Source organism: Etheostoma spectabile, chromosome 13 (genome assembly GCF_008692095.1).
Source record: "Etheostoma spectabile isolate EspeVRDwgs_2016 chromosome 13, UIUC_Espe_1.0, whole genome shotgun sequence".
Taxonomy (NCBI): Eukaryota; Metazoa; Chordata; class Actinopteri; order Perciformes; family Percidae; genus Etheostoma; species Etheostoma spectabile.
In genome coordinates this window covers 6663246-6690329 of record NC_045745.1, presented here as the reverse complement: position 1 = coordinate 6690329, position 27084 = coordinate 6663246, and the positions used below count along the sequence as shown (strand labels likewise).

General features: G+C 42.2%; 2 protein-coding genes across 2 annotated transcripts in view; both read left to right on the top strand.

Annotated features, from left to right (window-relative positions):
• LOC116700516 (PR domain zinc finger protein 15-like) overlaps positions 1-9703 on the top strand; it is a 20593-nt gene extending 10890 nt beyond the window's left edge. The window contains 12 exon segments of the mRNA XM_032533798.1: positions 1240-1380; positions 2114-2277; position 2737; positions 3108-3153; positions 3156-3185; positions 3801-3920; positions 4520-4651; positions 4819-4902; positions 5485-5660; positions 5748-5828; positions 7339-7560; positions 8851-9703. Coding sequence (XP_032389689.1) covers positions 1240-1380; positions 2114-2277; position 2737; positions 3108-3153; positions 3156-3185; positions 3801-3920; positions 4520-4651; positions 4819-4902; positions 5485-5660; positions 5748-5828; positions 7339-7560; positions 8851-9396 — 1743 coding nt within the window. The 3' untranslated portion in view covers positions 9397-9703.
• A 5487-nt stretch (positions 9704-15190) lies between these two features.
• Positions 15191-26509, top strand: ripk4 (receptor-interacting serine-threonine kinase 4). The gene is made up of 9 exons (XM_032533788.1): positions 15191-15243; positions 16409-16789; positions 18902-19193; positions 20378-20526; positions 20920-20969; positions 22290-22448; positions 23259-23374; positions 24444-24684; positions 24805-26509. Exons 1-9 carry the CDS (start codon positions 15206-15208, stop codon positions 26046-26048), a joined length of 2670 nt encoding a protein of 889 aa, XP_032389679.1. The 5' UTR covers positions 15191-15205; the 3' UTR covers positions 26049-26509.
• Positions 26510-27084: the final 575 nt, after the last annotated feature.

Sequence of the window (27084 nt, the reverse complement as noted above, 5' to 3'; positions counted from 1 at the left end):
TTTCTATATCAGAAAAGAACGTTGAAAAACGTGACAAATGTTGAAAAAAAAACTACACAAATCAGGAACAAAACAAAAAAAACATCATTTTTTGAAACACTGAAAAAGTGACCAAAAAAATCGGAAAAAGTGACAAAAAAACATCAAAAATACTGGAAAAAGCAACAAAGAAATTGTTACAAAAATTGACTAAAACATAATTTGAAAAAGTGACAGAAAAATAGTAATAAAATTGACTAAAACATTGAGAAAAGTGTAGAAGAAGAATAACAAAATGTTGAAATTTAACCCAGAAAAACACAAAGTTGCAGGTCAACGGGAAGACAACACAAGGGTTAAAATGTTTAGTACTATTTGTGCAGCATAGACTAAATCTCTGGTATCTGGTCCTCCATTATTGCATTTCAAACATGTTTTTCCTCTAAAATATTGCTAAGACCTAGTACTTCTGCAAGATCCTCTTATGCATAACCAAGATATAACCCTGGGCCTGCATATGCGCTGAACTAAAGACCTCCTCTGGTCCACTCGGGGTCCAGGTACAGCTACTCTGACACTTGACGTTCACAGCGTTCAGGCAGCCAATGAAAGTGCAATGTAACAGTGGTGTAGTTCTGTTTTGAAATTATAGCCACTTATAGACTCCTTATAGACACAGGATGTCCTACTCATAGAAATACATCTTTATGGTTCTACCAAAACGTTAATCTAGCATGTGTGTGTGAAACAAGGAAAATAAATGAATACTGGTTTCTATCAAATAAGATGAAACAGGATGATTAGATGGTTAAAAAAACTGTGTTTGGTCCCAACTAAAGCTAGGACTCCCAAACATGTCACGTTTCAAACTTCCCTTTATTAAACATACCACACCCACAATAACCATGGTGTGGTCTAGCTGTCAATCAAAATCAGTGGATCAGAACTATAACCAAAATATGGGAAGTCTTGAAATAATAATTGAATATATTTTGGCTCCTACACGTGGATCCAGGCTGTAGAGGAAGTGTAGTGATGTATTCCTTCAACGGGGGGCAGGGGTCTTGTTTTTTAGCCATGCTGGCAGCGTTGCCATGGATTAAACTAAAATGCTCCATGTTTAATGAAGTAGTAGATGTCACTGTGGCTCTCGAGTAGCACCTTAGATCATACATGTTTCAGTAAATTTGGTTTGGACACCGTGTCTGGATCTCAGCTGTTGTCGAGCTGAATCATTTTTGAGGGTTGTGTTTGTTCCAGGACATAGCCTTAATGGACGAGCAGGAGAGGGAGGCCTTTATCAACAAGATTGGCATTTCAGCAGACGACAGCGATGAAACGGACGACGACGAGGAGGAAAACGATCCCGAGCACCACAAGTACAACTGCAAGAAATGCCAAGTAAGCTTTGTCCTGAAGATGACCTGCAGACTCCCACACACTTTAACTCCTTTTATCTCACTCACTTGTAATGATATCCAAATAATTCAGCAAGTTGAAGCATATTTTAGGTAATAAAAATGTTTTGTCTCTTCTCCCAGTCATCTTGAGCAGAGTGTTCATTGAACAGTTCCTAAACATACTCAAGTTCCTCTGAGAGCGGATAGGCGCCTAGTCTGTATCGATGGTGCTTTATTCACCAGTAGTTGGATAGTTGTCCCTCCCTTTCCGCTCTCTTTGAGTTAACTTTGAACTCCGGTCACATCAACGGGACAACAGCATCATTAACCGGAACGTCTGAGCAACGTTACAGGCTGAAAATGGCGAGTTTTGAAGAAAATGTGGATGGTGCAACAAGGCAGGCCTGCTTAATTCTTTTGGGGAATGATTGAAAAGATTTACAAAGAATATGTATGTGGCATTTTTATTTTGCGGGGTGCAAATGTTCTACCAAAACTAAAAAAAACTTCCAGAGACTGTTCAGCAGAGCCACTGCCGCTGCGTCTGCAGCTTGGCACCACCCAAGAAAATTGTTACTAGCTTTATGAAATGCAAACAACCCGGAGCGGGGTTTTTTTTTCCTTACTCCACAGGGCTGTGGAGGTCTGGCAATGTGAGACTAATTAGCAGCACACATCTTGGTTTTTTACTGATACTCACAAAATTCCTGAGCTCCCTATTTCTGTGTGTCTAGCTGTCATTTGCGAAGGGCAAAGAGTACCTGAGGCACATCCTGGAACAGCACAAGGAGAGGGGCTACGGCTGCGGGATCTGTAACCGACGCTTCGCTCTGAAGGCCACGTACAATGCTCACCTGGTGATCCACAGAGAGCAGCTGCCTGACCCTGCAGTGCAGAAGTAAGCAAAAAAACGTATTCTACTGCTCATTTTTGGTTGTGGTCTTTATGTTTGCTTAGCCTTGTCCAATCAAGGCTGAGTTAATGGATAGGATGGAGACTCTCAGCTGAGGTCTGTTGTATACTGGTTATATGACAAAATACTACAGATGCTATTTAGAAGTGTGCTGATGAAAACAGTTTCTGTAAACGCCTTTTTTTCCTTCCTGAGATGCAGATAAAGAGAAGCAGATGTGTTGGAGTATGCATTTGAATGCATCTGCAACTAAATATAAGGAAGGGGTTGCTGATCATGTGTACACTGAGGCTACATCTACACTTCTGCATTTTGGTTTAAAAATGTATTTCTTTTTCTATGTTTACACCTTGTGTTCACACTACTCTGGCAATTCCAAGCCCCTTAAATAGAAATGTATTGTAACACCGCTATTTCTTATACATCCATGATTTTCTACCGCAGAGTAACATCAGAAAATGTGCTTCCCGTGTGTGTGTGTGTGTGTGTGTGTGTGTGTGTGTGTGTGTGTGTGTGTGTGTGGGTGGTGTGGTGTGTGTGTGTGTGGTGTGTGGTGGGTGTGTGTGTGTGTGTGTGTGTGTGTGTGTGTGTGTGTGTGTGTGTGTGTGTGTGTGTGTGTGGGTGTTCTGTGCAGCCGTGTGAATATGATGGAGATTTTGTTCTGCTACTGGAGCTAAAACTCTTGTGTGGGCTAGGGTTGTTTTGTCTCTAAATGCCGCTTAAAATGAAACTTGAGTGGTGTAGATTTAGCTCATGAAGTGTAATCTCTATTGAGAAAGTTCATGTCTCTGTCTAATGCTCATCTGTCCTAAAAGGTAATCCATCCATGTGAAATTTGTGGCCGGATCTTCAATAGTATTGGTACCTGGAAAGGCACAAGATCATCCACACTGGTGAGCACCAGCCTGAGTCAAGTTAAGTGTGTGTGTGTGTGTGTGTGTGTGTGTGTGTGGGTGTGTGTGTGTGTGTGTGTGTGTGTGTGTGTGTGGGTGTGTGTGGTGTGTGTGTGTGTGGTGTGTGTGTGTGTGTGTTGTGTGTGTGTGGTGGTGTGTGTGTGTTGTGTGTGTGTGTGTGTGTGTGGTTTAGGGTTTTTATAGTAAACTACATGAGCAGTGAAAAATATCTTTAACGAACACTAAAAAAATCAAAAGACTAAACCCTTCAAGAGAGACTAAATAAAAATATATTACTACTTCCGTTAACTCTCTGACACTGATCCACAGAAATGGACATGTGACATGAGACGGCGCTGTGCCACATCAGACACTGAAGGAGTGCAAAGATGTAACATTCAACATCATGTATTTTGTATGTAAATGTAGTTACGTACCGGTACTTCAATTCAATTTTCAACTAAATTTTATTTATAGTATCAAATCAAAACCAGCGTTATCTCAAAAAACCTTTTGGCTAGCAGACACACTCTGAAAACTAAAATGAAAAGTCCAAACTAAAATAAAAGGGAGAAAAAACATCCTTCTAAATGATTATGATGTTGTGTCATCCAGGGGTGAAGAGCCACGGCTGTGATAAGTGTGGCAAATCTTTTGCAAGAAAGGACATGCTGAAGGAGCACCTGAGGGTCCACGATGACATCCGGGACTTCCTGTGTGCAGAGTGTGGGAAAGGTCAGCTCCTCGCTGTCTGCTCAGGCTGATGCTGCTGCTGCTCAGGCTGCTGCTCAGGCTGCTGCTGCTGCTGCTGCTCAGGCTGCTGCTCAGGCTGCTGCAGCTGCTCAGGCTGCTGCTGCTGCTGCTCAGGCTGCTGCTGCTGCTGCTCAGGCTGCTGCTGCTGCTCAGGCTGCTGCTGCTGCTGCTGCTGCAGCTGGCTGCTGCTGCTGCTCAGCTGCGCTGCTGCTGCTGCTGCTGCTGCTCAGGCTGCTGCTGCTGCTGCTCAGCTGCTCAGGCTGCTGCTGCTCTGCTCAGGCTGCTGCAGCTGCTCAGGCTGCTGCTGCTTGCTCAGGCTGCTGCTGCTGCTGCTCAGGCTGCTGCTGGCTCGCTGCTGCAGGCTGCTGTCGGCTTCTGTCTGCTGCTGCTCAGGCTGCTGCAGCTGCTCAGGCTGCTGCAGCTGCTCAGGCTGCTGCTGCTTCTGCTCAGGCTGCTGCTCAGGCTGCTGCAGCATCATTACATGTCTCATTACATTTTTCTCACTATGTAAACGGCACGATCAATACACAACATCTGACGTTTGAATCATCCCCATGTTGACTAGATCTCTTCCTGTGCAGGCATGAAGACCAAGCACGCTCTGAGGCACCACATGAAGCTTCACAAGGGCATCAAAGAGTACGAGTGCAAGGAGTGTAACCGCAAGTTTGCCCAGAAGGTCAACATGCTGAAGCACTACAAGAGACATACAGGTCAGTCCAAATGTGTGGTACTGATTCACAAAAGGTGTAAGAAGATCCAGACCTTGAACAGACATAGATATGTGATCACTGCATGTGCATTTTCACGTGATGTCGACAGTGCAATCTTCACAGAAAGCACATCAAGTCACTGTTGATTTTGTTGGTTTTGCCCACAGGTATAAAGGACTTCATGTGTGAGCTGTGTGGAAAGACGTTCAGTGAGAGGACGACTCTGGAAACACACAAACTCATCCACACAGGCAAGTGTCTCATGTCAGGACATGATAATAATAAAAAAAAATTACAATTGCAAGACATTTACAAGCTAAACATTGGAGGCTGTTATTTGTGGTTAGACAACATTAAAAGAAAAAAAACACTAAAAGTTGACGGGTGGAAGATGGATTGGTTGGGAACCGAGGGAAAGATGGTATCAGTGTGAAGTATGAAGCCCAGAAATCGTCAAAACGTAGTAAAAAGTGTGTAGAAACTTAGGCTCTGCTATCCATTTCCAGGCCTGGATGCTAGGCTAAGCCTACATGTAGCTTTATATTTACCACACAAACATGCGAGTGCTGTCAATCTACTGTATTTCAAAGAAAAACATTTTTTTTTCCCAAAAGGAAACTATATGGAAAAGGTAGTAGGCTTTATATTTTTGTTTAATTATGTACCTTTATTGATGGATTGGTCATATTTTCAACTATCTTTTGTCACTTTTTGGGCTCCGTAGCAAAGCTAAAGTTAAATTTTAAAGTTAAAACTGCATACGTAATAAGCTCCAGCAAGTAGTCTGCAAATGGTTTACAACTGACCCAGCCCCCCCACCCCCTTCCCTGCAGTGGGTAAGACATGGACATGTGCGACATGTGATAAGAAGTACCTGACAGAGTACATGCTGCAGAAGCACGTCCACCTCACTCACGAGAAGGTGGAGGCCCAGGCGTGTCACCTCTGTGGGACCAAAGTGTCCACCCGCGCGTCCATGAACCGACATCTGCGACGCAAACACCCCGAGGTGAGCCCAGAGCAGGCGGTCATGTCGGGAGATGATGCGTGTGTTTTCCCACGCAGGCCAGATCCTACATGTCATTGTTCTCTCCAGGTGGTGTCTGTCAGAATGGATGAGTTTGAGGAACTTCAGGAAGCCTCGACAATTAATGATTCGTCTATCAGCATTGTGCAGGTGAGGTTGCTGTGGCAACGGCTTAACCCAATGAACTTCAAAGCTCAATTCATGCCCTTGACATTCCAAATCTAAATCAATATTTGAATGCTGTAGCGTTTGTTTTGCATTTCTATTCATTCTGTTTAAACCTGGTATTTCTGTACAGTTGCAGATAAAGATTAGGCAACACAAATTTTATTATTATTATTATCATTATTATTAATATTATTAAGTATTATACCCATTTTAGAAAAAGATTCCAGTGGTCTTGGGCCAAGACTTGGATCATCCCAACATTTCAAATAACTCCAGATTTTGTAAAGTCCAAAAATCCAATTGAACAAAGAGATTTATCATATCCGAAATTTACAACATGTTTTTATCTGACAGAATGTTCTGCTTCAATGCATATTTCTTGGCATTAAGCCTTTAAAAACCAGTTCTACTGCGGTCTAAAAGCTGCTTGCTCTCCTGCTTGCCGCACACAACTGGGGGAGCACACCTGTACTAAGGGGGCGTTCAAGCAGCGGTCTAACAGCACCATGAATTCCTTTTAGATAACCACACTGAGGATTTTTTGGAGGTTTTCTTTAAGGTAAGGATGTCATAAAATATGACAACAGAAAATAAAAGCTTCAGTTGTAAACCACAATACAAGCCTTGAACGTGAGAAAAAGACATACCGTACAGCCCATATTATGACATCATTAAACAAGGATGCACATTATTTGGAGTAGCTATGGTCAGAAAGGGAATGCAACTAGAGACCTGGTCATCTTGATAATCATGAAGCTAGATTGTGTCTGACGTGGAAAGCAGTTTTTGCATGATTTGCATATCTAATCAATGAATGAACTTCCTCATAGTGGGCATCAGTATGTTTTATTGCACTCTTAATATAGAACTGTCAGAGTGGAAGTTCCTGTTTCTACACAGTACGAGCTAAGAATCTGGAATAGCATTACTACGACTCCCTTTGCACCAGGTGATCCATGCATCCTGTGTTACATGTTTGACAAAATGAATACAACCTCTTCTGTCCCTGTCTATATCGGAGATCTTCAACAGCGGGATTTGGCCTCCAAATTATTGTCAATTAAAAAAAATAAAAAATGTCAGCCTACCTGTGAAAAGATAAAAACCCACTGATAGGCTTACTGGCCTATAGGTATGGTAATCACTAAGGTATCCCCCCACGAATACAGTTCATCCTAAGGATTCACTGGGCACCCTGATTTATAAAATCATGTCAACAATAATAATTGTATGTATAAAGGCTTCAGGCTGGCCACACATTATTGTAGGCACAGTTTAATATGCAACTTCATTGTGTGTGTGTGTGTGTGCGTGTGTGCGTGTGTGCGTGTGCCAACAATAATGTGTGGCCAGCCTGAAGCCTTTATGCATACATTTTCATTTATTGCGATTCTAGAAGTATTGAGTATTGCAATTTTCTTTTCCTTCTTTAACAAAAAACAAAAGTGGAATAAGACACTTCTAGAGATAATATATCAAAAATCCCCCCCAGCCCACTCTGATCCTGGATAAAGACGACATGGCTCAGGAGAGGCCCAGCCGGCCGCCCCGGCACCCCAAGAAGAAGCAGAGAATCCCAGCTGAGCCGGAGCTTTCTGAGTCGGACGAATACGTGGACTTCCCCGAGCAGAGGCACGAGCCCATGACAGAATTCAGCGCTGTCATCGTCGGCGACGAGCATGAGACCAGCTCCGCTGTGCAGAGTATCCAACAGGTACATCTCAAGATTTTTACTATTGTTTTATTATCATAGTAACATGTCCAATTGCTTTTATCTTTTCTTTTCCAAAGACCACAAGAAATTCACTGAAGAGAGACGGCAGCTAGTCACATCCTGCTAATGGCCAGCAATATACATAAAGATGCAGAGAAGCAGTGATGATGGATGGATGGATGGATGGATGGATGGATGGATGGATACCATTTGTTGTAAAAGGATGCTGCTAACACCCTTCTGACTCTGTATTACTGGGAGTTGTTTTGTTCATTGTGGTAAAGAGCCAAAAGATGTGATAATTGATTTACTTTCTCAACAAAGTCGAAATAAAATGTCCCTCTAAAGGGTAATCATTAAATAAACCTATAAACCTAAGTCAGTTTCAAATGAAACAACTCTGGTAAATTGACAGATGATGTCATAACATCACATTAACCAGCCAGATATGACTCTATATACATATTATATTTCCATATTAAACAGTAAATGATGATGACAACACATTGTGTAGCACCTGTGCAGTATATTAACAAATACAGTAAAACTGCTGAGAAAGAAAGGGGGAAATAAATCATAGAATTAACAAAATAATCATAATGAATTACACTATTACATTATTTTTGAAAGGAGCAATGTTATAATTCAAGTTTTATATATATATATACACACACACACACACACTACCAGTCAAAAGTTTGGGGTCACTTCGAAATTTCCATTGCCCTCCATTATAGACAGAATCCCAGCTGAGATCAGTTGCATTGTTTTTTTAACCAGGTTAGTAATCAGATTACATTATGTGCTGACATAATTGCAAAAGGGTTCCCCAGTGTTTTCTCAGTTAGTTTTTTAAAATGATATCAGATTAGTAAACATAATGTGCCTTAGGATGATTGAATGAATGGTTGGTGATAATGGGTAATGTAGATACTGCATTAAAGATCAGCCCCCCCACTCAGATCAGCTGGTATTCTGTCTATAATGGAGTGGAATGGAAATTTGTAAGTGGCCCCATACTTTTGACCGGTAGTGTAGTAAGTGTGTATATAATAATATATTATGTATAGTATATATATATATATATATATATATATATATATATATATATAAGACTTATTTAATATTAAATTAGGTGTTACATCCCACATTAAGTCATAATGTGATGTTATAACAAGATGTATTTTTATATATATATACTATATATATATATATATGTATATGTGTGTGTGTGTATTTTATATATGTATGTGTGTGTATAATATATGATCTGACGTGCTGCTGTTCCAGGTGGTGGTCCTGACCGACCCCGGCACACCGTCAGCCTCCTCCCCCAGCAGCTCGGTGGGGTTGACCAACATCACGGTCACGCCCATCACCAGCCACGCCCCCGCGCAGTTCACCAGCCTGCAGCCCGTGGCCATGGGCCAGCTGACTGCCAGCGACCGGCCCCTCACCCTGGACAACTCCATCCTCACCGTAACCTTCGACACCGTGAGTGGCTCGGCCATGCTCCACAACCGGCCGACTGAACTCGTCCCGGAGACGGTGGGTCCCGGCAGGGGCGCGGCACCCCAGTCGGTCGCCCACTTCATCAACGTCACGACTCTGGTCAACCCCATGGGCCACCAGCTGGAGGCCCCGACTCTGTCCTGGAGGCCTGTACCGGCAGCTGAAGGCAGCCAGGTCACCCCCGTGGTGGAAGGGGCTCAGAGGGAGAGTCAGGAGGCCCAAAGTCAGGGCCCGGAGCCGGGCCAGCCCATCCAGAGACAGCCGCCCCCCCCGCAGCAGCAACAGCAACATAGCAGCTCTGCACAGCAGATGTTCAGCTACTAGAGCAGAGACCAGAGGTGCTGGTCACCTCACACTCACATTGTAATATAGTAGAGTAGATTTAACTTCATCTGGAACCGTCTGTCACCCTGATGCCTCTCCAGCCCCATGGAAGTGAATGAAATTGTAAAGATTTTTTTCTTTTTTATACTGTCAAAACACAGTGTTTGTTTATAATTAACATCATAATTTAAAAAAAACAGAGAGAGATGGCACATTTAGCCAAAATTACTGACACTCCTCTGGAAGATTTAAATTTCAAACCAAAGCTACATGTTGAATATTCAAATGCCTTACTTACCAATCTTTTAAAAGCATGCATGCTTTCAAGATAAATCTGCTGCTCAAAGAAGTTGGTGAAAATGTTCCAACCTGAAAAAGAGGACACATTTGGTGTAGGGGACAGTTTAAGTGGAAACACTTCTGCCAGGTTATGAGACGGGAGGTAATGGTTGAAATATTCCTTAAATGTTATTTTTTGAATGCTGTAAACTGTAATTATTGAACTGTTGGGAAAAAATACTGGAATTTTTTGTACTGTTATTTTTAAACAAAATACCTCTTTGAAATGGTTGTTCTTTTATTTGTCTGCATATCAATTTAGTCTGGGTGGTCAACAGGGATAACAGCAGCCAGCAAACCTGCTTCGCTTAGCATCTGACCTGGATCTCCTCAGATCTCAGACCAGCCAGCCTGCTGGTCCTCCAGTCAGCTGATGACTTCTCTGCAAACAGGTGTGTGTGTGTGTGTGTGTGTGTGTGTGTGTGTGTGTGTGTGTGTGTGTGTGTGTGTGTGTGTGTGTGTGTGTGTGTGTGTGTGTGTGTGTGTGTGTGTGTGTGTGTGTGTGTGTGTGTGTGTGTGTGTGTGTGTGTGGGTGTGTGGGTGTGTGGGTGTGTGGGTGTGTGGGTGGGTCCAATGAGCAGTACGCCGGCACGTTCCTTTTCTTTTAAAGTAGGAAAACTAGATTATATTAGTGAGCAACACCATGGAAGAAAACATTTGAATAGGTTGAAGAGTAAAAATACAAAAGAGAAAAAGTTCTGTTTCTTAGAACCAAATCAGCATCCCGTTTTCTATATATGAAAGAAAATTATCAAAAGTGTACATTTACATAATACAGTTCTTTGCAAAATAAGGACTCGTAACTAATATTCTACATTTTCTGTTCTCTAGTAAAATATTTGATCTGTGGAAACATGGATAGCATTCCCATACCAATGTTATTTTTTTGCTTTTACATCTGAGTCAAAATGGGAATTATCTTTCAAGAACTTATGCATCGTTACTGGAGCAACATAAATGAATTTGCTTCTTTAACTTTGTTTGCAAATCAGAAATGAATTGTCTTGCTTTGACATGAATATGTATCTCATCTTCTAAAGTCAAAGTATTTTTTTCCCAAATTAAAAACAAGGTGACTCAGAAAACCATCAAATACTTTGGTTTTATATTCTATTATTATTATTATTATAGTCCTCCTTCTCAGTAAGGGAATACACAAAACTGAAGTTGTAATTATTTAGAGAAATATGTATTAAGGGTGTCATATTCTGTTCCTAAGTTAATAAATGACTTAAGCTGGATTCCCTTACAGAACATGTACAGAGCTGGCCATTTACGTACATTTATCATATTACCTATCAACTGTTTTGATATTGATTTCTTGTCTTGTTTTATATGAACATAAGAAACTTTAACACCTGAACCTCAACAGCTTTTATTCTGCTAATTTAAATGTGAGCAAGGTAAAGGTACAGGTACTTTACTGTCACATGCACTTACATGTACAATTAGCAAAATTCATTCTCTGCATGTGACCCCTCCCTCAATGGAGCAGTGGGCAGCCAATCCCAGCGCCCGGGACCAAGTCCAGGTCTGAGCCAGGGCCTTGATCAAGGGCCCTGACTGGAGAACATGGGAGATGTTTTTACGTCAGTTATCCTTCCTCCTTTAGCGACAGTAGAGAGTTTAGGTTGGGTAAACGTTGGGGGGTAAAGGTAAGGGCATGTGGAGGAAAGTACAGGAGACAAATATTTAAATAGGAATTAAAGGCACAGGGTACAAGTTAATTAATTAACATTAATGGTGTTGAGGTAAGACTTTGGGGAATGCGAGTATTTTATTTAAATACTAAAGATCATTTTTTGGTATTTTTACAATTAAACCAGTCCAAAAAAAACTACCAGCCGCAATATGATGGATAATCTGGGCCAGAATATGCCACCAAATCATAAACCTTGTGTACAGTTCAGCTGTGGCCTTCATGCTTTGCATATGTACACTATTGTCTAATGTTCAAACACAGCTGGCAATGTTTGACAGTAGGGAGACATGTTCAGAATCAGAAATACTTTATTGATCCCCGAAGGGAAATTCTGTTAGCCAGCACAAAAAAACATTTTGCAACATTACTAACATTTCCCTGCTATGTCCAGTTAGGTTTATCTTTATTTTCATGAATATTCTGAATATACTGTTTGGGAACTCTTAAAGGTCCCATGGCATGAAAATGTCACTTTATGATGTTTTTTAACATTAATATGAGTTCCACCAGCCTGCCAATGGCCCCCAGTGGCTAGAAATGGTGACAGGTGTAAACCGAGCCCTGGGTATCCTGCTCTGCCTTTGAGAAAATGAAAGCTCAGATGGGCCAAGCTGGAATCTGGCCCCTTATGAGGTCATAAGGAAAAAGGTTACTTCCCCTTTCAAAGGGTTTGTTGGTCAAGGAACCAGTAAGGTAGGGACCACTAAGGTCTACATAAAAGAGACTTCAGATACAGTATTAGGGGACCACTAGGTCTACAAGTAGCTTTCAGATCCAGTATAGGGACCACTAAGGTCTTAAAAGAAACTTCAGATACCGTATTAGGGACCACTAAGTTCTATATAAAAGAGACTTCAGATACAGTATTAGGGGCCACTAAGGTCTATATAAAAGTACTTCAGATACAGATTAGGGGACCACTAAGGTCTTAAAAAGACTTCAGATACAGTATTAGGGGACCACTAAGGTCTATTATAAAAGAGACTCAAGCAAGTATTAGGGGACCACTAAGGTCTATATAAAAGAACTTCAGATACAGTATTAGGGACCACTAAGGTCTATATAAAGAACTTCAGATACAGTATTAGGGGACAACTAAGGTCTGTATAAAAGAGACTTCAGATACAGTATTAGGGGACCACTAAGGTCTATATAAAAGACTTCAGATACAGTATTAGGGGACCACTAGGTCTATAAAAAAGACTTCAGATACAGTATGGGGACCACTAGGTCTATAAAGAGACTTCAGATACAGTATAGGGGACCACTAAGGTCTATATAAAGAACTTCAGATACGTATTAGGGACCACTAAGGTCTATATAAAGAGACTTCGATCAGTATTAGGGGACCCTAGGGCTATAAAAAGAGCTTCAGATACTATTGGGGACCACTAAGGTCTATATAAAGAGACTTCAGATACAGTATTAGGGACCACTAGGTCTATATAAAAAATACTTCAGATAAAGTATAGGGGACCACTAAGGTCTATATAAAGAGACTTCAGATACAGTATAGGGGACCACTAGGTCTATATAAAGAGACTTCAGATACAGTATTAGGGGACCACTAGGTCTATATAAAGAGACTTCGATACAGTTAGGGGACCACTAAGGTCTATACAAAAGAGACTTCAGATACAGTATGGGGACCACTAAGTCTATACAAGAGAACTTCAGATACAGTATTAGGGGACAACTAAGGTCTATAATAAAAGAGACTTCAGATACAGTATTAGGGGACCTAAGGTCTATAAAAGAGACTTCAGATACAGTATTAGGGACCACTAAGGTCTACAAGAGACTTCAGATACAGTATTAGGGGACCACTAAGGCTATATAAGAGACTTCAGATACAGTATAGGGACCACTAAGGTCTATATAAAAGAGACTTCATACATTAGGACCACTAAGGTTCTATAAAAGAGTTCAGATACAGTATTAGGGACCACTAAGGTCTATATAAGAGACTTCAGATATAGTATTAGGGGACCACTAAGGTCTATACAAAAGAGACTTCAGATACGTATTAGGGACCACTAAGTCTTATAAAGAGACTTCAGATACAGTATTAGGGGACCACTAGGTCTATATAAAAACTTCAGATACAGTATTAGGGACCACTAAGGTCTATATAAAAAGACTTCAGATACAGTATTAGGGGACCACTAAGGTCTATATAAAGAGACTTCAGATACAGTATTAGGGACCACTAAGGTCTATATAAAAAGACTTCAGATACAGTATTAGGGGACCACATAGGTCTATATAAAAGACTTCAGATACAGTATTAGGGACCACTAAGGTCTATATAAAGAGACTTTAGATACATTATTAGGGACCACTAAGGTCTATATAAAGAGACTTCAGATACAGTATTAGGGGACCACTAAGGTCTATATAAAAGACTTCAGATACAGTATTAGGGACCACTAAGGTCTTATAAGACACTTCAGATACAGTATTAGGGGACCACTAAGGTCTATATAAAGAGACTTCAGATACAGTATTAGGGACCACTAAGGTCTATATAAAGATACTTCAGATACAGTATTAGGGGACCACTAAGGTCTATATAAAGAGACTTCAGATACAGTATTAGGGACCACTAAGGTCTATATTAAAGCATCCAAAGAGCACCATGTCATGGGACCTTTAAGCTCGAGCTAACTGCTTTTATATGAAACGTCCAGTAGATGTCGGTAAAGTCTAGCAACATCTGCTAGAGCAGCACACAGTGGATAAAATGTAAGTGTTAATAATTTTAGATATTTAAAATGACTTTAAATGAATTACTTAATATTTATTTTCCTACTCAGAACAACCAATGCTCTCAAACAGTGAAAATTAAACCAGGCCTTCGAAATGAGATGATCAAAATTTAGGACAAAAGCCTTTCATCCCCTTACAGTATCAGTTGTACATTCATAAACAACCATCACGCTCTACATTTACTGAACATCAGCAGCGACATTATTATAATAATTTGTTTGGCCACGTGCTTACAACAAGCCCTGAGGTAACAGAGTGAATGATGGGAAGAACACAATTCACTGGAAAGGGGGTGGAGTTGGAATAATAAGCCAGCACATACCTGAGCTGCATGCTGCTACAAGCTGAGACTTACTGTATTAGAGAATGATTGTGGTTAGTTGATTTGACTGATGTATCAGTTAGTTTGATTAATATTTAGCCACAAACCTTCACCTAGTGTTCACTGTTGCTGTCAGACGAGTAAAACTCAAAACAAAGAGGAAAAGTGGATGGTCCTGATTTATTTGAATGTCTTCGATCAGCTGATTTAAGTAACACACCAACAAAAGCTCCTCTTTCATGCTAATGATTAAGAAATGTGATGCCGCCCCAGAAGACACATTTACACTTTACACGAGGGGGGGTGGGGGTCACGTGTCAGCCAGCAGCCTCAGGGGGACAAACACTGATCTGTGCTGCAGTGACAAGAGCCAGCAGCCTGAAATGAAGCCTAGTTCCTCACGGACCAATAAGATATGCTTATTGTCTGATGACATATTTCCACTCAGGGTTTCTACCTGGTCCTTCCAGTTTTCTGCTAAATCTGGGCAGCAGGGTGGAGTAGGCTGATGTTATGAGATCATGTGTCGTGTGAGGTAAATAGAGAGGCAGGCTTTTGGTTCCTGATCATCAGAAAGCAAACAACACTACATATTAAATAATTATGTTTGAAGAGATGCATTCAATCATATTTTATTGTCTTTTATGTCCAGAATAGACAAAGGGTAAGAGGAGGTTATGCCTCAGAGCATCAGGGGACCCAAAAGCTCCAATTTGTACGTAGAGACTGTTCTCCACTTTCAGTCAGAATATGTTGACAGGTCCAGCTGGATAAAATTAGAACCCAGGCCTAGAAACAAACAGTGGAATTTGACATAACCTAGAAATTAAAAAGAGATCCTTAAGGGACTGTATGCAAATCATTAGGGGTGAGGTGGGGTCAGAGGAAAGGTAGTCTGAATTGTTAAAGGGGAGCTAAAGAGGATTTAAAAAACGTTTTCTCATCCCAGCCCTTCGACTCGTGTAATTGAATAGATTTGATGGATAGTCAGACCTCTGATCTCAAGTCAGGCTAAGCTGAAATTGGGAATCTCTTTGGTCCATGAGAAGCTGCAAAGTTGCTGCCTGTGCTCGTTTTACTAATTTGTTGGCTTTAAAAATTGGCCGTAATATTCCCCATTTTGTTATGTTTGCATAGTAGTTGGGGCGTAGGGTCCAAGAATATAATTTAAACTGGTCTTTTTGTTAATGAAATATAAGATTCAACCCCGCCTCCCACCCCGTTTTCTTTTTTACAGTCCCTAAGGCTAAGGGTTATAGTCTAACAATCTCTAAGAGGCCTACGTAATGATCTTTAAAAGGTATGAGTAACATTTTCTGACAGGTATCAGGGCCTACTTTTGACATCTGATGTCCCATTCATGGGTCTATGGATTGTGTGTATTTATGTCAGCTTATAAAACAGAGTAACCTGAGATATGGCTGGTTTTACCTAAACTACACGTTTTGTAATTTAAAAAAATGAATATGTTGCAGTCTTCCACCAGAGGTCGCAGCTCTGTGGCCACTCTCCTCTTTCTGACCCTGAACTAAAACAAATAATGAAATGTAATGTTGCCAGAAAAATTTGACGTAATGACAATTCACAGCTGTGAATCCCCTCTGCTGAGAAGAAGAGTCCACACATTCCCAACGGCAGCTGGGCAATAACATAACAGTGTTATATATAGCATAACCCAGCTATTAAGATACAGGCCCTGTTCTTACCTCAGGGGGCTTTAATTACACTATGTTCTACAAACTAACTTTATTCTCTTCTTTTCATGGCAGAAAGCTTGGGACTGTAAGATCTCTGGAAAACAACTGGACATTGTTCCAGTGCATTGCCTTGTGGCATGTCTTGTTAAATCTTTCCATTTCTTCCCTGTGTTTCAAAACCAGGAAGTGGTGTCACAGCAGCAGGCCCAACCCCTCTTTTCACCTGAAGAGAAGGAGGGGCCCCACTGAGCTTGACAAGCAGAAAAACAAGGAAGAGCTCGCACAGGCAGGCAGTTCAGTGTGTCTGTTCACTTGCCCAGATTGTGCCTTGGAGACGACTGAAAAAGGAGTTTACCCTGCTGGTGGGTTCCTCAACACGGATATGAATGTCCCGGATTCTCCACATGGGAATATGGGGCTGTTAAGGACCTTTGATTCCTCTGAGTTTGGCAGCTGGGAGAAAATAGGCTCAGGTGGATTTGGACAAGTATACAAAGTCCGGCACGTACAGTGGAAAACATGTCTGGCTATCAAGTGCCCTCCCTGCCTTCATATGGATGACAAGTAAGTTACAGCTGTTGAGCCACTTGCATGGATTATCTTCAAACTGATAACCTACATGTAAAGTCATAGGAAGTTTAGTATAAAGCAATGCTCCTGTAGAAGCTCTGACCTACTTTAGATATTTCTTTACTTCTGTATTTGGTCCTACCGGATGTATAAACCTGTCTTTACCCAGCTCTTGTCTGTTAGGTTTATCCCTTGATGACCTGTTTATGGATATAGTGGACAGATAGAGGCTTAGATTATGACTGCTGGTGAAAAGTCCCCCAGTGCCTCAAAGTCCTTGAAAGGTGAGCACCTGGAAAAGTGTGACTCACTCACTCACTGCTAGTCTGGGCACACATGCAACAAACAAGAGGCCACCTTTACATATTGTTAAGTTATTGTAATGGTTTCACACTGGTAAGTTGTGTTGCAGGGACCACTGACATGTTGATTCATCCCCTGGGACAAAAGTAAGTCCACATTGCTTAGGGCCATAGCTGTTGAATTATTGTGCCATCTACCTGCCCAGGGACCACGGGCGGAAATTAGCAGTTAGCTACAACCTGGCACTAGACATCTATTAATGTTTTTTGTGCACTGTCCCTGTTCAAATAAATAAATCACAATTACAATTGAAATCAAACAAAAACATTAAAGGTTCACCACTTATTTCCCTAATTATCAACATAGATGCTTTGCACAACCCTTTTGGACATTAATTTAGCTCTGTATGGATCTCTTACACAAGAATCATTGATGTTTCACATATTTTTTGGAACAGTTTGTGTAAGAGACTGGTATCAAATTCTTCTGGGCTGTGTGTGTACACACACAAATGCGGGCTGTACACATTTCATAAATATTACCTCACAAAAAACCTTCCGTGTTTGAATCCTCTCAGATCATGTAGTGAACTTAAACACCCACTGAACCCGAACCAGAGATCTTATCATCTCCAAACATCTGCAGAGTGCATCAACAGTCATTTGACTGTTGCCTTCATTGACCCACGCATAACACCCAGCAACAGGGACTCAAAGCCACCTTTGTCTGCCTGTAGCAGGCTGCCGCTGTGTGGCACAGACAATGGGAGAAGCTGCAGAACCGGTCTTACCGGGCCTCTCTGTTAAAGCAGGGACAACGTATGATTTTAAGGGAGCTGCTGATGAGCACTTTGGATTACATGAAGGATTTATAGCAGACAAGTGCTTTCCCATTCTCGCATGTCATGTTTGATTACCCCTGCCTGGCGGATTTGGGGGCTTGTGCCCCCTTCACTTGTACTGACTATAAAGGAAGATTATAGCCAGGCTCCCTCCTATAGAACATGACTCTTTTAGTAACCTGATACACTTTGCACATAGTAGACTCTTAGGGGTCGTGGGAGGCTCTTCTTTCCCTGTCCAGCTCCCCTAGTTCTGCCTGTGAAGCACATTCCTGCAAATAAAACCATTAGTGATTAATCTTTCTCTCATCTGTGCTCATTAAATGTTTGTATTTTTAAAGAAACCTTTGCTGGAGATATGAACGCTGAGGTCATGAATGACCTGCACACTTGTGTTTGAGGTATGTAAGCAGGGCCAGAGCACTGATAAAGAGAGCTGGGCAAAGGTTGAGCAACAGAGAACAAGATCTCTGTTTAAGTCTACAGGGCTCTCCTCTCCTGGGCTGGAATGTCCTTAAGGCCTTTAAAGAACCTCTGGACAGTTAAGAGCACCAGCCACATACTCGGTTAGAACAGTGGTAAATGAATAGAGGTCTGCAGAGGTCACACTTTCACAGCCTCTAATGCTGGTAAATATTTTGCATAGCTGGGAGCTCCGTGAGAATGACATGCTGGAATTTGGGTTAGGACTAAAGTGATGCCAAATATCACAGCTCAGTGAGCACAGCATGACCTCAGCATCCTTAGGTTAATGTTTTATGAGAAGGTGGATTTGCCAATGGATGTGGACGGATACGTCAAAACAAGCTAACCTAAACACCTTGAAAACAGTGTTTGATTTCATTTGAGCTGCAGTTAGTCTGAGCTTTCTAAATTGTTCAGTCTCCCCAGCAGAAGAGCCTGGCTCACTGAAGACAATCAAATATAAGGTGATGCATCCTTTCTTTTTCTTTTTATCACAGGGAGCGTTCAGAGCTGCTGGAGGAGGCCAAAAAGATGGAGGCAGCCAAGTTCCGCTACATCCTGCCTGTGTATGGGATCTGTGGGGACCCCCAAGGCCTGGTCATGGAGTACATGGAGACGGGCTCCCTGGAGACCCTGCTGGCAACTGAGCTGCTGCCCTGGGAGCTCCGCTTCCGCATCATCCACGAGACCGCGGTGGGAATGAACTTCCTGCACTGCATGAAGCCACCGCTGCTCCACCTGGACCTGAAGCCGGCCAACATCCTGCTGGATGCTCACTACCATGTCAAGGTAGAGAGTTTAGTACAACGTGGCATCTGTAGTGCCTCTTAGGGGGCCTTTTATTTATTTATTTAGTTATTGTACAATTTTTTTTTTTCATGGAGTTTTATGCACCCACAGGTAGCACACAACAACTTTTGTTTAACAACAAAATTTCTCTCTCAGCATCTGTTACACTCTAAGAGCCTGAAAAATAAAAAGCTAATTATATGACAGTATGTCATATAATTCATATCACATGCCTCAGTCCTTAGCCCTTCTGTCCGTCGTTCCCCCCCCCCCCCCCCCCCCCCCCGTAGAAGCTCCCCTACGTCTCCTTCTTTTATAAACTGGTTAAATGGCTTCCAGAGTCTCTCAAACAAGGGGCTTTTTTTTTTTTTTGCTTGCATTGAGTGAAAAATGCAAGTACAAGTTTCAGCTTGTACTGTGCACGTATTTTTTTAATGTGATCAAAATCTTTTTGTTGTCATGACAATGTAAAGTGAGATGTAAAAATGTAAAGAAATGCCTTTTTGATTGTTAAAAAAACTCATAAGAACAGCTGCAATCTGAGGTTTCCATTGCAGTAACAACATGTAAAAGAATCAATCCTCATCAGTTACTTCATTGAAACCATAAGTTAACAGAGCTCCTGAAGTGTAATGATTTCATGTTTTTCTTGCTGTAAGAAGTCCAATCACAGCTGCTTTGCTTCAAAGCCAGTCACAGTTTTTACGGTTTTAGAAGAAATCCTAGCCACAAGGTGATTTGCTTTTCCCTTTCATCCTATGCTTTTTGCTTTTCACGCTCTGGGCAGACAGTTGTCTTTCAGCCTCTGTCCAACCTCTGAAAAGCTCAACTGTACTGAGAGCAATGGATGAGAACTGTCATTTTCTGAAGTGTAATACATGGATGTAAACACCTCACCCGGGCCTGTCCCGACAGGATTGATTCAGCTGCTGTTAAAGCTCCCTCTGTGAACGTGTGTCCATTGAAGGAGCGTGGGTGTGTATCGTTCAACACAAACGTAAAGGGCCTCTCCTCTCCTACAGGCTGGGACATGGCCGTGTGGCCCTCATCATACCACTGAGTGCACATAAAAGGAGCTTAGCACTCAGCAGGCAAAGTTTAGTCATCAATGTGTACGGTGCTTCATGAGAACGGCAGCTGGGCTGCTCTGCTTGAGGGTCTTATCAGATCTCTCCATGTTTCAGATATCTGATTTTGGCCTGGCCCGGTGGAACGGCCTGTCACGGGCCGATGACATCAGTAGAGACGGCTTCTGCGGCACTATTGCCTACCTGCCACCCGAGAGCATCATTGAGAAAGACCGAGTGTCGGACACCAAGCATGACGTATACAGGTTGGATTTTTCAGCAGCAACTTGTATGTGTCAATGTACTGTAGCTGTTTGCCGTCTGTCTGCCTGCCTTGTCCCTTCAAGGTCTGACTCATAGACTGTATACAAAGGTCTGACGCACTGCATGAATCACATCAAGGAGATGGTAGAAAAAGAGTTATAGCACGTTTAATGATAGAAAGAGTAAAGGTGTCAACAAAGTGTCAGTTTAAAGGGGTAAATATAGCTATAACCACACTCCCATTGAATTATTTTGACAATCTGACAGCAATGGTTTTAATACTATGAGCGTGGTAGGGGACGATATAAACGAAAACGTGCCAGTTTCTTGTTAGCAGGGTGTTTGATATTGTCTTTTTACGGACATCTCTCAATTCCATTTTGCCTCTATTCCAGTTTCTCCATCGTCATCTGGGGGATTCTCACACAGAAGAAACCCTACCAAGGTGAGACTTGTAGTACCATAAATGCATGAAAGCAATGACGATTCCCCCTAAGGCTGATGGGAAACTAGATTTCTTGAAAGCCATTCCTGCTAAGAAAATCCCAAAAAGTTAGGAATGCTAAAAATGTAAATACTGATGTTAAATCAAAATTATGATATGATAATATCATAATATATAAATAAATATGATAGGTGTGAGCTATAATAATATGATAATTTGATGACTTTTAATAAGATAAGATAAGATAATACTTTATTCATCCCACAGCGGGGAAATTCCTTAGTTAATGGTTGGACAATGTAAAATGTGCCCTGCCACACTAAACCGTTTTTACTTGCATTGTTAGCTGTGTGTGTGTGTGTGTGTGTGTGTGTGTGTGTGTGTGTGTGTGTGTGTGTGTGGTTGTGTGGTGTGTTTGTGTGTTGTGTGTGTGTGTGTGTGGTGTGTGTGTGTGTGTGTGTGTGTGTGTGTGTGTGTGTGTGTGTGTGTGTGTGTGTGTGTGTGTGTGTGTGTGTGTGTGTGTGTGTGTGTGTGTGTGTGTGTGTGTGTGTGTGTGTGTGTGTGTGTGTGTGTGTGTGTGTGTGTGTGTGTGTGTGTGTGTGTGTGTGTGTGTGTGTGTGTGTGTGTGTGTGTGTGTGTGTGTGTGTGTGTGTGTGTGTGTGTGTGTGTGGGTGTTTACTCTGTGAATTCCGGAGCGGCACGTAGATTTTAATTTCTCCCAGGCGTATCAGGTAGCAAGTCACTTCAAGGAATTTGGCTCCTATTGAAGAGCAGTGTAGATGAGGGTTTCCAGGTTGGCACTGGCACCGCCTGTGTTGATCCAGACATAATTAAAATGTGAGAAATGACCTGGTTACCAACCCTTCCCTTCTTCCTCTTCCACCTGCAAAGGGTATTACGGTTACAATAGGAGGCGAAGTAGCTGTGATTACGGCTTCTGCCTGTTTGTTCTGAATCATTGGCTTGGCTGATCCCACAGTCAGATAGAAACAGGCCGGCGCAGAGCTTTTACCTTTTGCACCCATGGGAAACAACAGCCCACACACTCTTATCTGAGCACATGGGAACATGGTGATAAAGCTGTACATAATCTATATAGCCCTGGCTCTTACTGCACTTTAGATCATGTTGTCATACATTGCAGCTTGTTTGCACTAAAGTTCTTTTGCATTTGTCTTCAAACCATGTGTTTTCATCAGAAAATCAGGCTTCAGATCAGGCATATGTGCCCCACAACAGTTGAAACCAAAACGTGTTTTATTGATGTATAATTATTTATTTAGTTATGAAACTGAAGTGTCTGATTGTCTTTTCCCATAGGTGAGAATAATATCCTTCAGATCATGGTGAAGGTGGTGAAGGGGGTGCGTCCAGACCTGGGCGCTGTGCCACGCTGTCGACCTTCAGCCTGTACAGGGTTCCTGAGCCTCATGCAGCGCTGCTGGACCACAAACCCTGATGCCAGACCCAGCTTCCAGGGTAAATTTTGCCTCTCTATTACAACATGTCAACCTTCCACATGAAAAACAAGTGCCCCTGTCCCTCTAACTAAACAGTGTGAGGATAACCCAAGTTGACCTCTTTAAGCTTTCCCTCCCTTTTGTATTCCATAATGTTCCCAAACTTCTTCACATGAAGGGCCCCTAAACGGACACTAATTAGACCACGGACTCCCATTTGATAAGATTTCATCCCAGGGTCCAATGTCTGATAGGATTTTTGCTTTTAGATATTTTTACAGAATGGGTTTTTATTTCCATGGTGTAAAACCAAACAATATGAAAACAGATTTTAGAAAGATGTCTTGTTATAATTGACATTGTAATGTTGCACTGTATATTGTACCTTCTCTAAAACAATTTAAAAAATGACAACAGCTCTGATCCAGCGACAATCCCACTGATGAACAAGATGTAAAAATAATTGTACAATGTATGTATTAGTGTAGACCTATATGTTACTTTTTTATTCATTGGTTTTGAGATTTTGTAGTGGTCAGTTTTAAGAGTTTTCATTGGTATTTCTTAGATATTCTAGCATCTTGATCATAGTGCTAAAATCTGTTGTTTCACAACACAAACACATAACAGAAAAAACATTCTACAAGCAACATAAAAACATAAACATAAGCTCAACGAAGCATCTTAGGACGTAAAAAAGGAGACTTATGACTGTAAAGGCGATACAACATCTTAAATAGTGAGTGTAATACTTCAGGGTGCAGGTGTTCTTCCTAAGCAGCTTGAGACACCAGAGCTGAAACCTGACCTAGGGCTGTCGTCCTTACAGAAATCACATCTGAAGCTGAGGAGCTGTGCTCTAAACCTCAAGAGGAGCCCAAGACGCCGACCTTATCGACGTCAGAGCCAGAGCCCGCGGCCCCTAACACACTCACCAGCGGCCAGGTAAGACATGACATCACCATAGCAACTGCGTATGGGTGAAGGAGCCCTGTCTTTCAATGATGTCGGCTGGAAGACATATTGTGTAGGGCTGCACGATATGAGGAGATACACAGTTACCATCGCGTTAACAATATTAATTACGTTAAATAAAACTGATGAAACGCTGAACTGAGTAGTTCAGCCTTTCTGCTGCTTTCAGTATTCTGCTAAAGTACAACAATATGCTTGTTGTATTTAAAACAAATTATAGGAAATCATTACCAACATTCTGTTATTGAACAATATGAACATTGAATTGAATATAAAAGGAACCACTAAAAAAAGAATGAGTTACATTTTAATATGTAGCTTTTAACTGATATTTTCTTTCACGAACACGAATCCCAGTGTTTTTGGGATTCTTTGCTATGATGATAAAAAAAACGATATTGTGCAGCCCTAATAGCTTTTGTCAACTACTTTGGTAGATTATTGAACATACTGTAGTGGATCATGTGAACCTTCATTTCAAAGGGAAATAAACAACATCCGTGTTATATTTTGTTGCTTTACGTGACTTTCATTCTTCTTTATGGCTTTTAATCTGTTTGCATTTCCCCATAATGTGTAACTACACATCCAGGCACTCAGAGGCTTATCTCCAGATTGCTTCAGACAGGATTATGACTTTTTAAGTCATATGTTGCGTAAATGTTTTATCATAGACAACAATTTCCAAACAAGGAATGTTGACTGACAGGATTGTTTAGCCTGTATGCTGCTTTGATATTTCTGTGTAATTTCACAGTTGTGTACGTGACTTGAAAAGCAAATCTTGCTCATGAGAGCTGACTGCTGTTACTGAATGATATCTGTCTGTAGGGACAGAAGATTAGCTGTCTTGAACTTCCTTATGCATTCAGGTGATTTTGACTGGATCAAGCGGCACAGCTCAGCAGATTATCACAATGTCAACAGTCAATAGCCATTGTACTGGAATTGGTTTTCGTTAGAGCAGCAACTACTTACATGCCTGGGTTTAAATGTAATTGCTTGTCCAAATATGCTTATCTGGCTTTGTGCTCTACAGGTTAAAGACAACAAGCTGGTGCGTCCAAAGTCAGCCATGTTGCCTGAAAAAGATTGCAGCCTGTCGGAGCTGCTGAGCCAGGTAGATTCTGGGATCTCGAGGAGCTTTGATCGAGTGAAGGAGGATAGCAGCCACAGTAAAGAGAACACTTGCAAGAGGCTGTCTGGCATCTCCTCCGCTGATTCAGCCTTCTCCTCCCAAGACTCTATCACGCTGTCTTTTGAGAAAGAAAACACGTGTGGTGAGAAATGATTTAAGGCCTACATCTGGAGCAATTATTCATTTAAACCTAAAAATACTATATGATCATGATTACCTGAAATTTTGCCTGAAACTTGCACTCTCCCCTCTCCCCTCCCAGATTCTGCTGAGGTCCAAAGGAGGAAGCTGTGTGAGGCCATCAGGACCAAAGACACTGCCAAGCTGATGAAGATCCTCCAGCCTCAGGATGTTGACCTTCTCCTCGACGGAGGAGGCAGTCTGCTCCACCACGCCATCACCTTGGCCAATGAAGAGGCTGTCAAGTTCCTCCTCCTGAACAATGCCAATCCCAACCTTGCAAATGCCCGTGGCTCCACACCGCTGCACCTGGCCACAGAGAAGCACCTGAAGCCCCTGGCAGAACTTCTGCTTTGTCGGCGCAGCACCAACGTCAATGCCAAGGATGAGGACCAGTACACAGCTTTGCACTGGGCCGCCCAGAACGGGGACGAGGCCATGACACGCCTGCTGCTGGACCGGGGAGCGGCCATCAACGAGAACGATGGCCAGGGACGCACACCAGCTCATGTGGCATGCCAGCATGGCCAGGAGAACGTGATCCGGGTCCTGCTGAGCCGAGGCGCTGATGTTCAAATCAAGGGTAAGGACAACTGGACGGCGCTCCACTTGGCTGCCTGGCAAGGGCACCTGGGTATCGTCAAGCTGCTGGTCAAGCAGGCTGGCGCCAACGTGGACGGGCAGACAACAGACGGCCGCACGCCGCTGCATCTGGCTTCCCAGAGGGGGCAGTACCGAGTTGCACGGATGCTGATTGAACTGGGAGCGGACGTTCACATGACGTCTGCTGGGTTTAACGCACCCCTTCACGTGGCGGCAGAGACGGGTCACACCAGCACCTCCCGCCTCTTGATCAAACACAAGGCAGATATTCACGCACAGAACGCCCAGGGACTCACTCCTCTCCACCTAGCCTCCCAGCGAGGCCACCTGGCCACAGTCAAGATGTTAATAGAAGAGGGAGCAGACCCGTGCAGGTCTAACCAGGTCCTACGCACCCCCTGCCACCTGGCAGCAGAGAACGGACACTGTGACGTCCTGAAAGAGCTGCTCCTTCACTGTCCAGATGTTGGCGCACTGTTAGACGAGCAGGGGCTCAGCCCGTTACACCTGGCAGTGCAGGGCGGATACTCAAACATCATCACTATGCTGCTGCCGCACGACTGCCAAGACTTTGATACTGAGAGCTCAGTGCAAACAGTAGCTGAACAGCCAGCACCCCCGGAGGCTAAGCAGCTCCAGAGGAAAGTCGTAATTCTCAAATTGACGGAGCACAACGACTGCCCACAGTCCCCCAGCGCACGGTGTGCCTCAGCTCCCTGCTAACAAGACAACGACACTGCCAAACTTGTACAGAACAATAAGCCAATGTCATTTTTTATACTCCGCTAGTGCCCCAGAGTTGGGAGGAGAGGGGATCATAACAAACTTAAAAGAGTTTTAATGATAGTCCGAGAAGCTTACATGTAAATATGTACACTGTGAATAGAAAGTATAAATACACAATTTTTTTCTACTTTTTTACTTAACATGCACTTTTCTTTTTCTTAACAAGCATCAGAAATATGATTTGGAAACCTGTGTCCTTTGGGGAGGTTTGACTATAGCGCACTGCAGCTGGTATGCCTGTGACTTCTATTTAACAGAGCACAAACTTTGCTCGCAAGCCTTATTAAGGGATGCTGTAGCTGATCAGAGCCATTGTTTTAAAAACTACTTTGACTTTCAGTGTTCTGAACCTGTTGCATATCAGTGCTGCATCATCCATTAAAACATTTAAAACCTTTTCTTCTGTTTGAACTTGTTGCTTTTTTCACATCTATAACCTAAAAATGTATCTGCAAATGTTCTATTTTCAAAGCATATGTTAGTCTGTGTCAGTTTCCTAACATTATAACCATGATAACGAAATGTTTTTAAAGGCCCAAAATATGCATTTATACTGTGTGTGTGCAAATATACATAAACACTCATTTTTAGGGCCAACAAAAAACTATTCCGAAAAGATTCCAGTAGAGAAGCTTATTCACTGCACCTTTAGGACTTGGTTTTCTTGAGGCCTTTTGTACATTTTCTCAAACTGTAATTGTATGATTGGCAGTTGAAAAATATATTTTTGCAATGTTTTATTTCATTACTGAAAGAACACCAACTGAAAAAGGGAACAAACCTGTTTTAGGCATTTTAAATGTAGATGGAACACTAAGAATGAAAATTCTGTTCTATTTTCTTCATCTTTAATTGCCTTAAGTCATACTGGTTCTTAAAAACAAGTAAAAGCATTTTTTCGAAGCTTTAAACCAATGTGTTGTTCCAGAGTCCGTCAGTGTGTCCCAGAGAGACTTTGTTCTCGCCAACGCTC

Coding starts and splice junctions, on each gene's coding strand:
- ripk4 (XM_032533788.1), top strand. CDS start 15,206: ATGCCTCAGAGCATCAGGGGACCCAAAAGCTCCAATTT. Junction 15,244..16,408: donor GGACCCAAAAGCTCCAATTT/GTACGTAGAGAC, acceptor TTTCAAAACCAG/GAAGTGGTGTCACAGCAGCA. Junction 16,790..18,901: donor TGCCTTCATATGGATGACAA/GTAAGTTACAGC, acceptor TTTTTATCACAG/GGAGCGTTCAGAGCTGCTGG.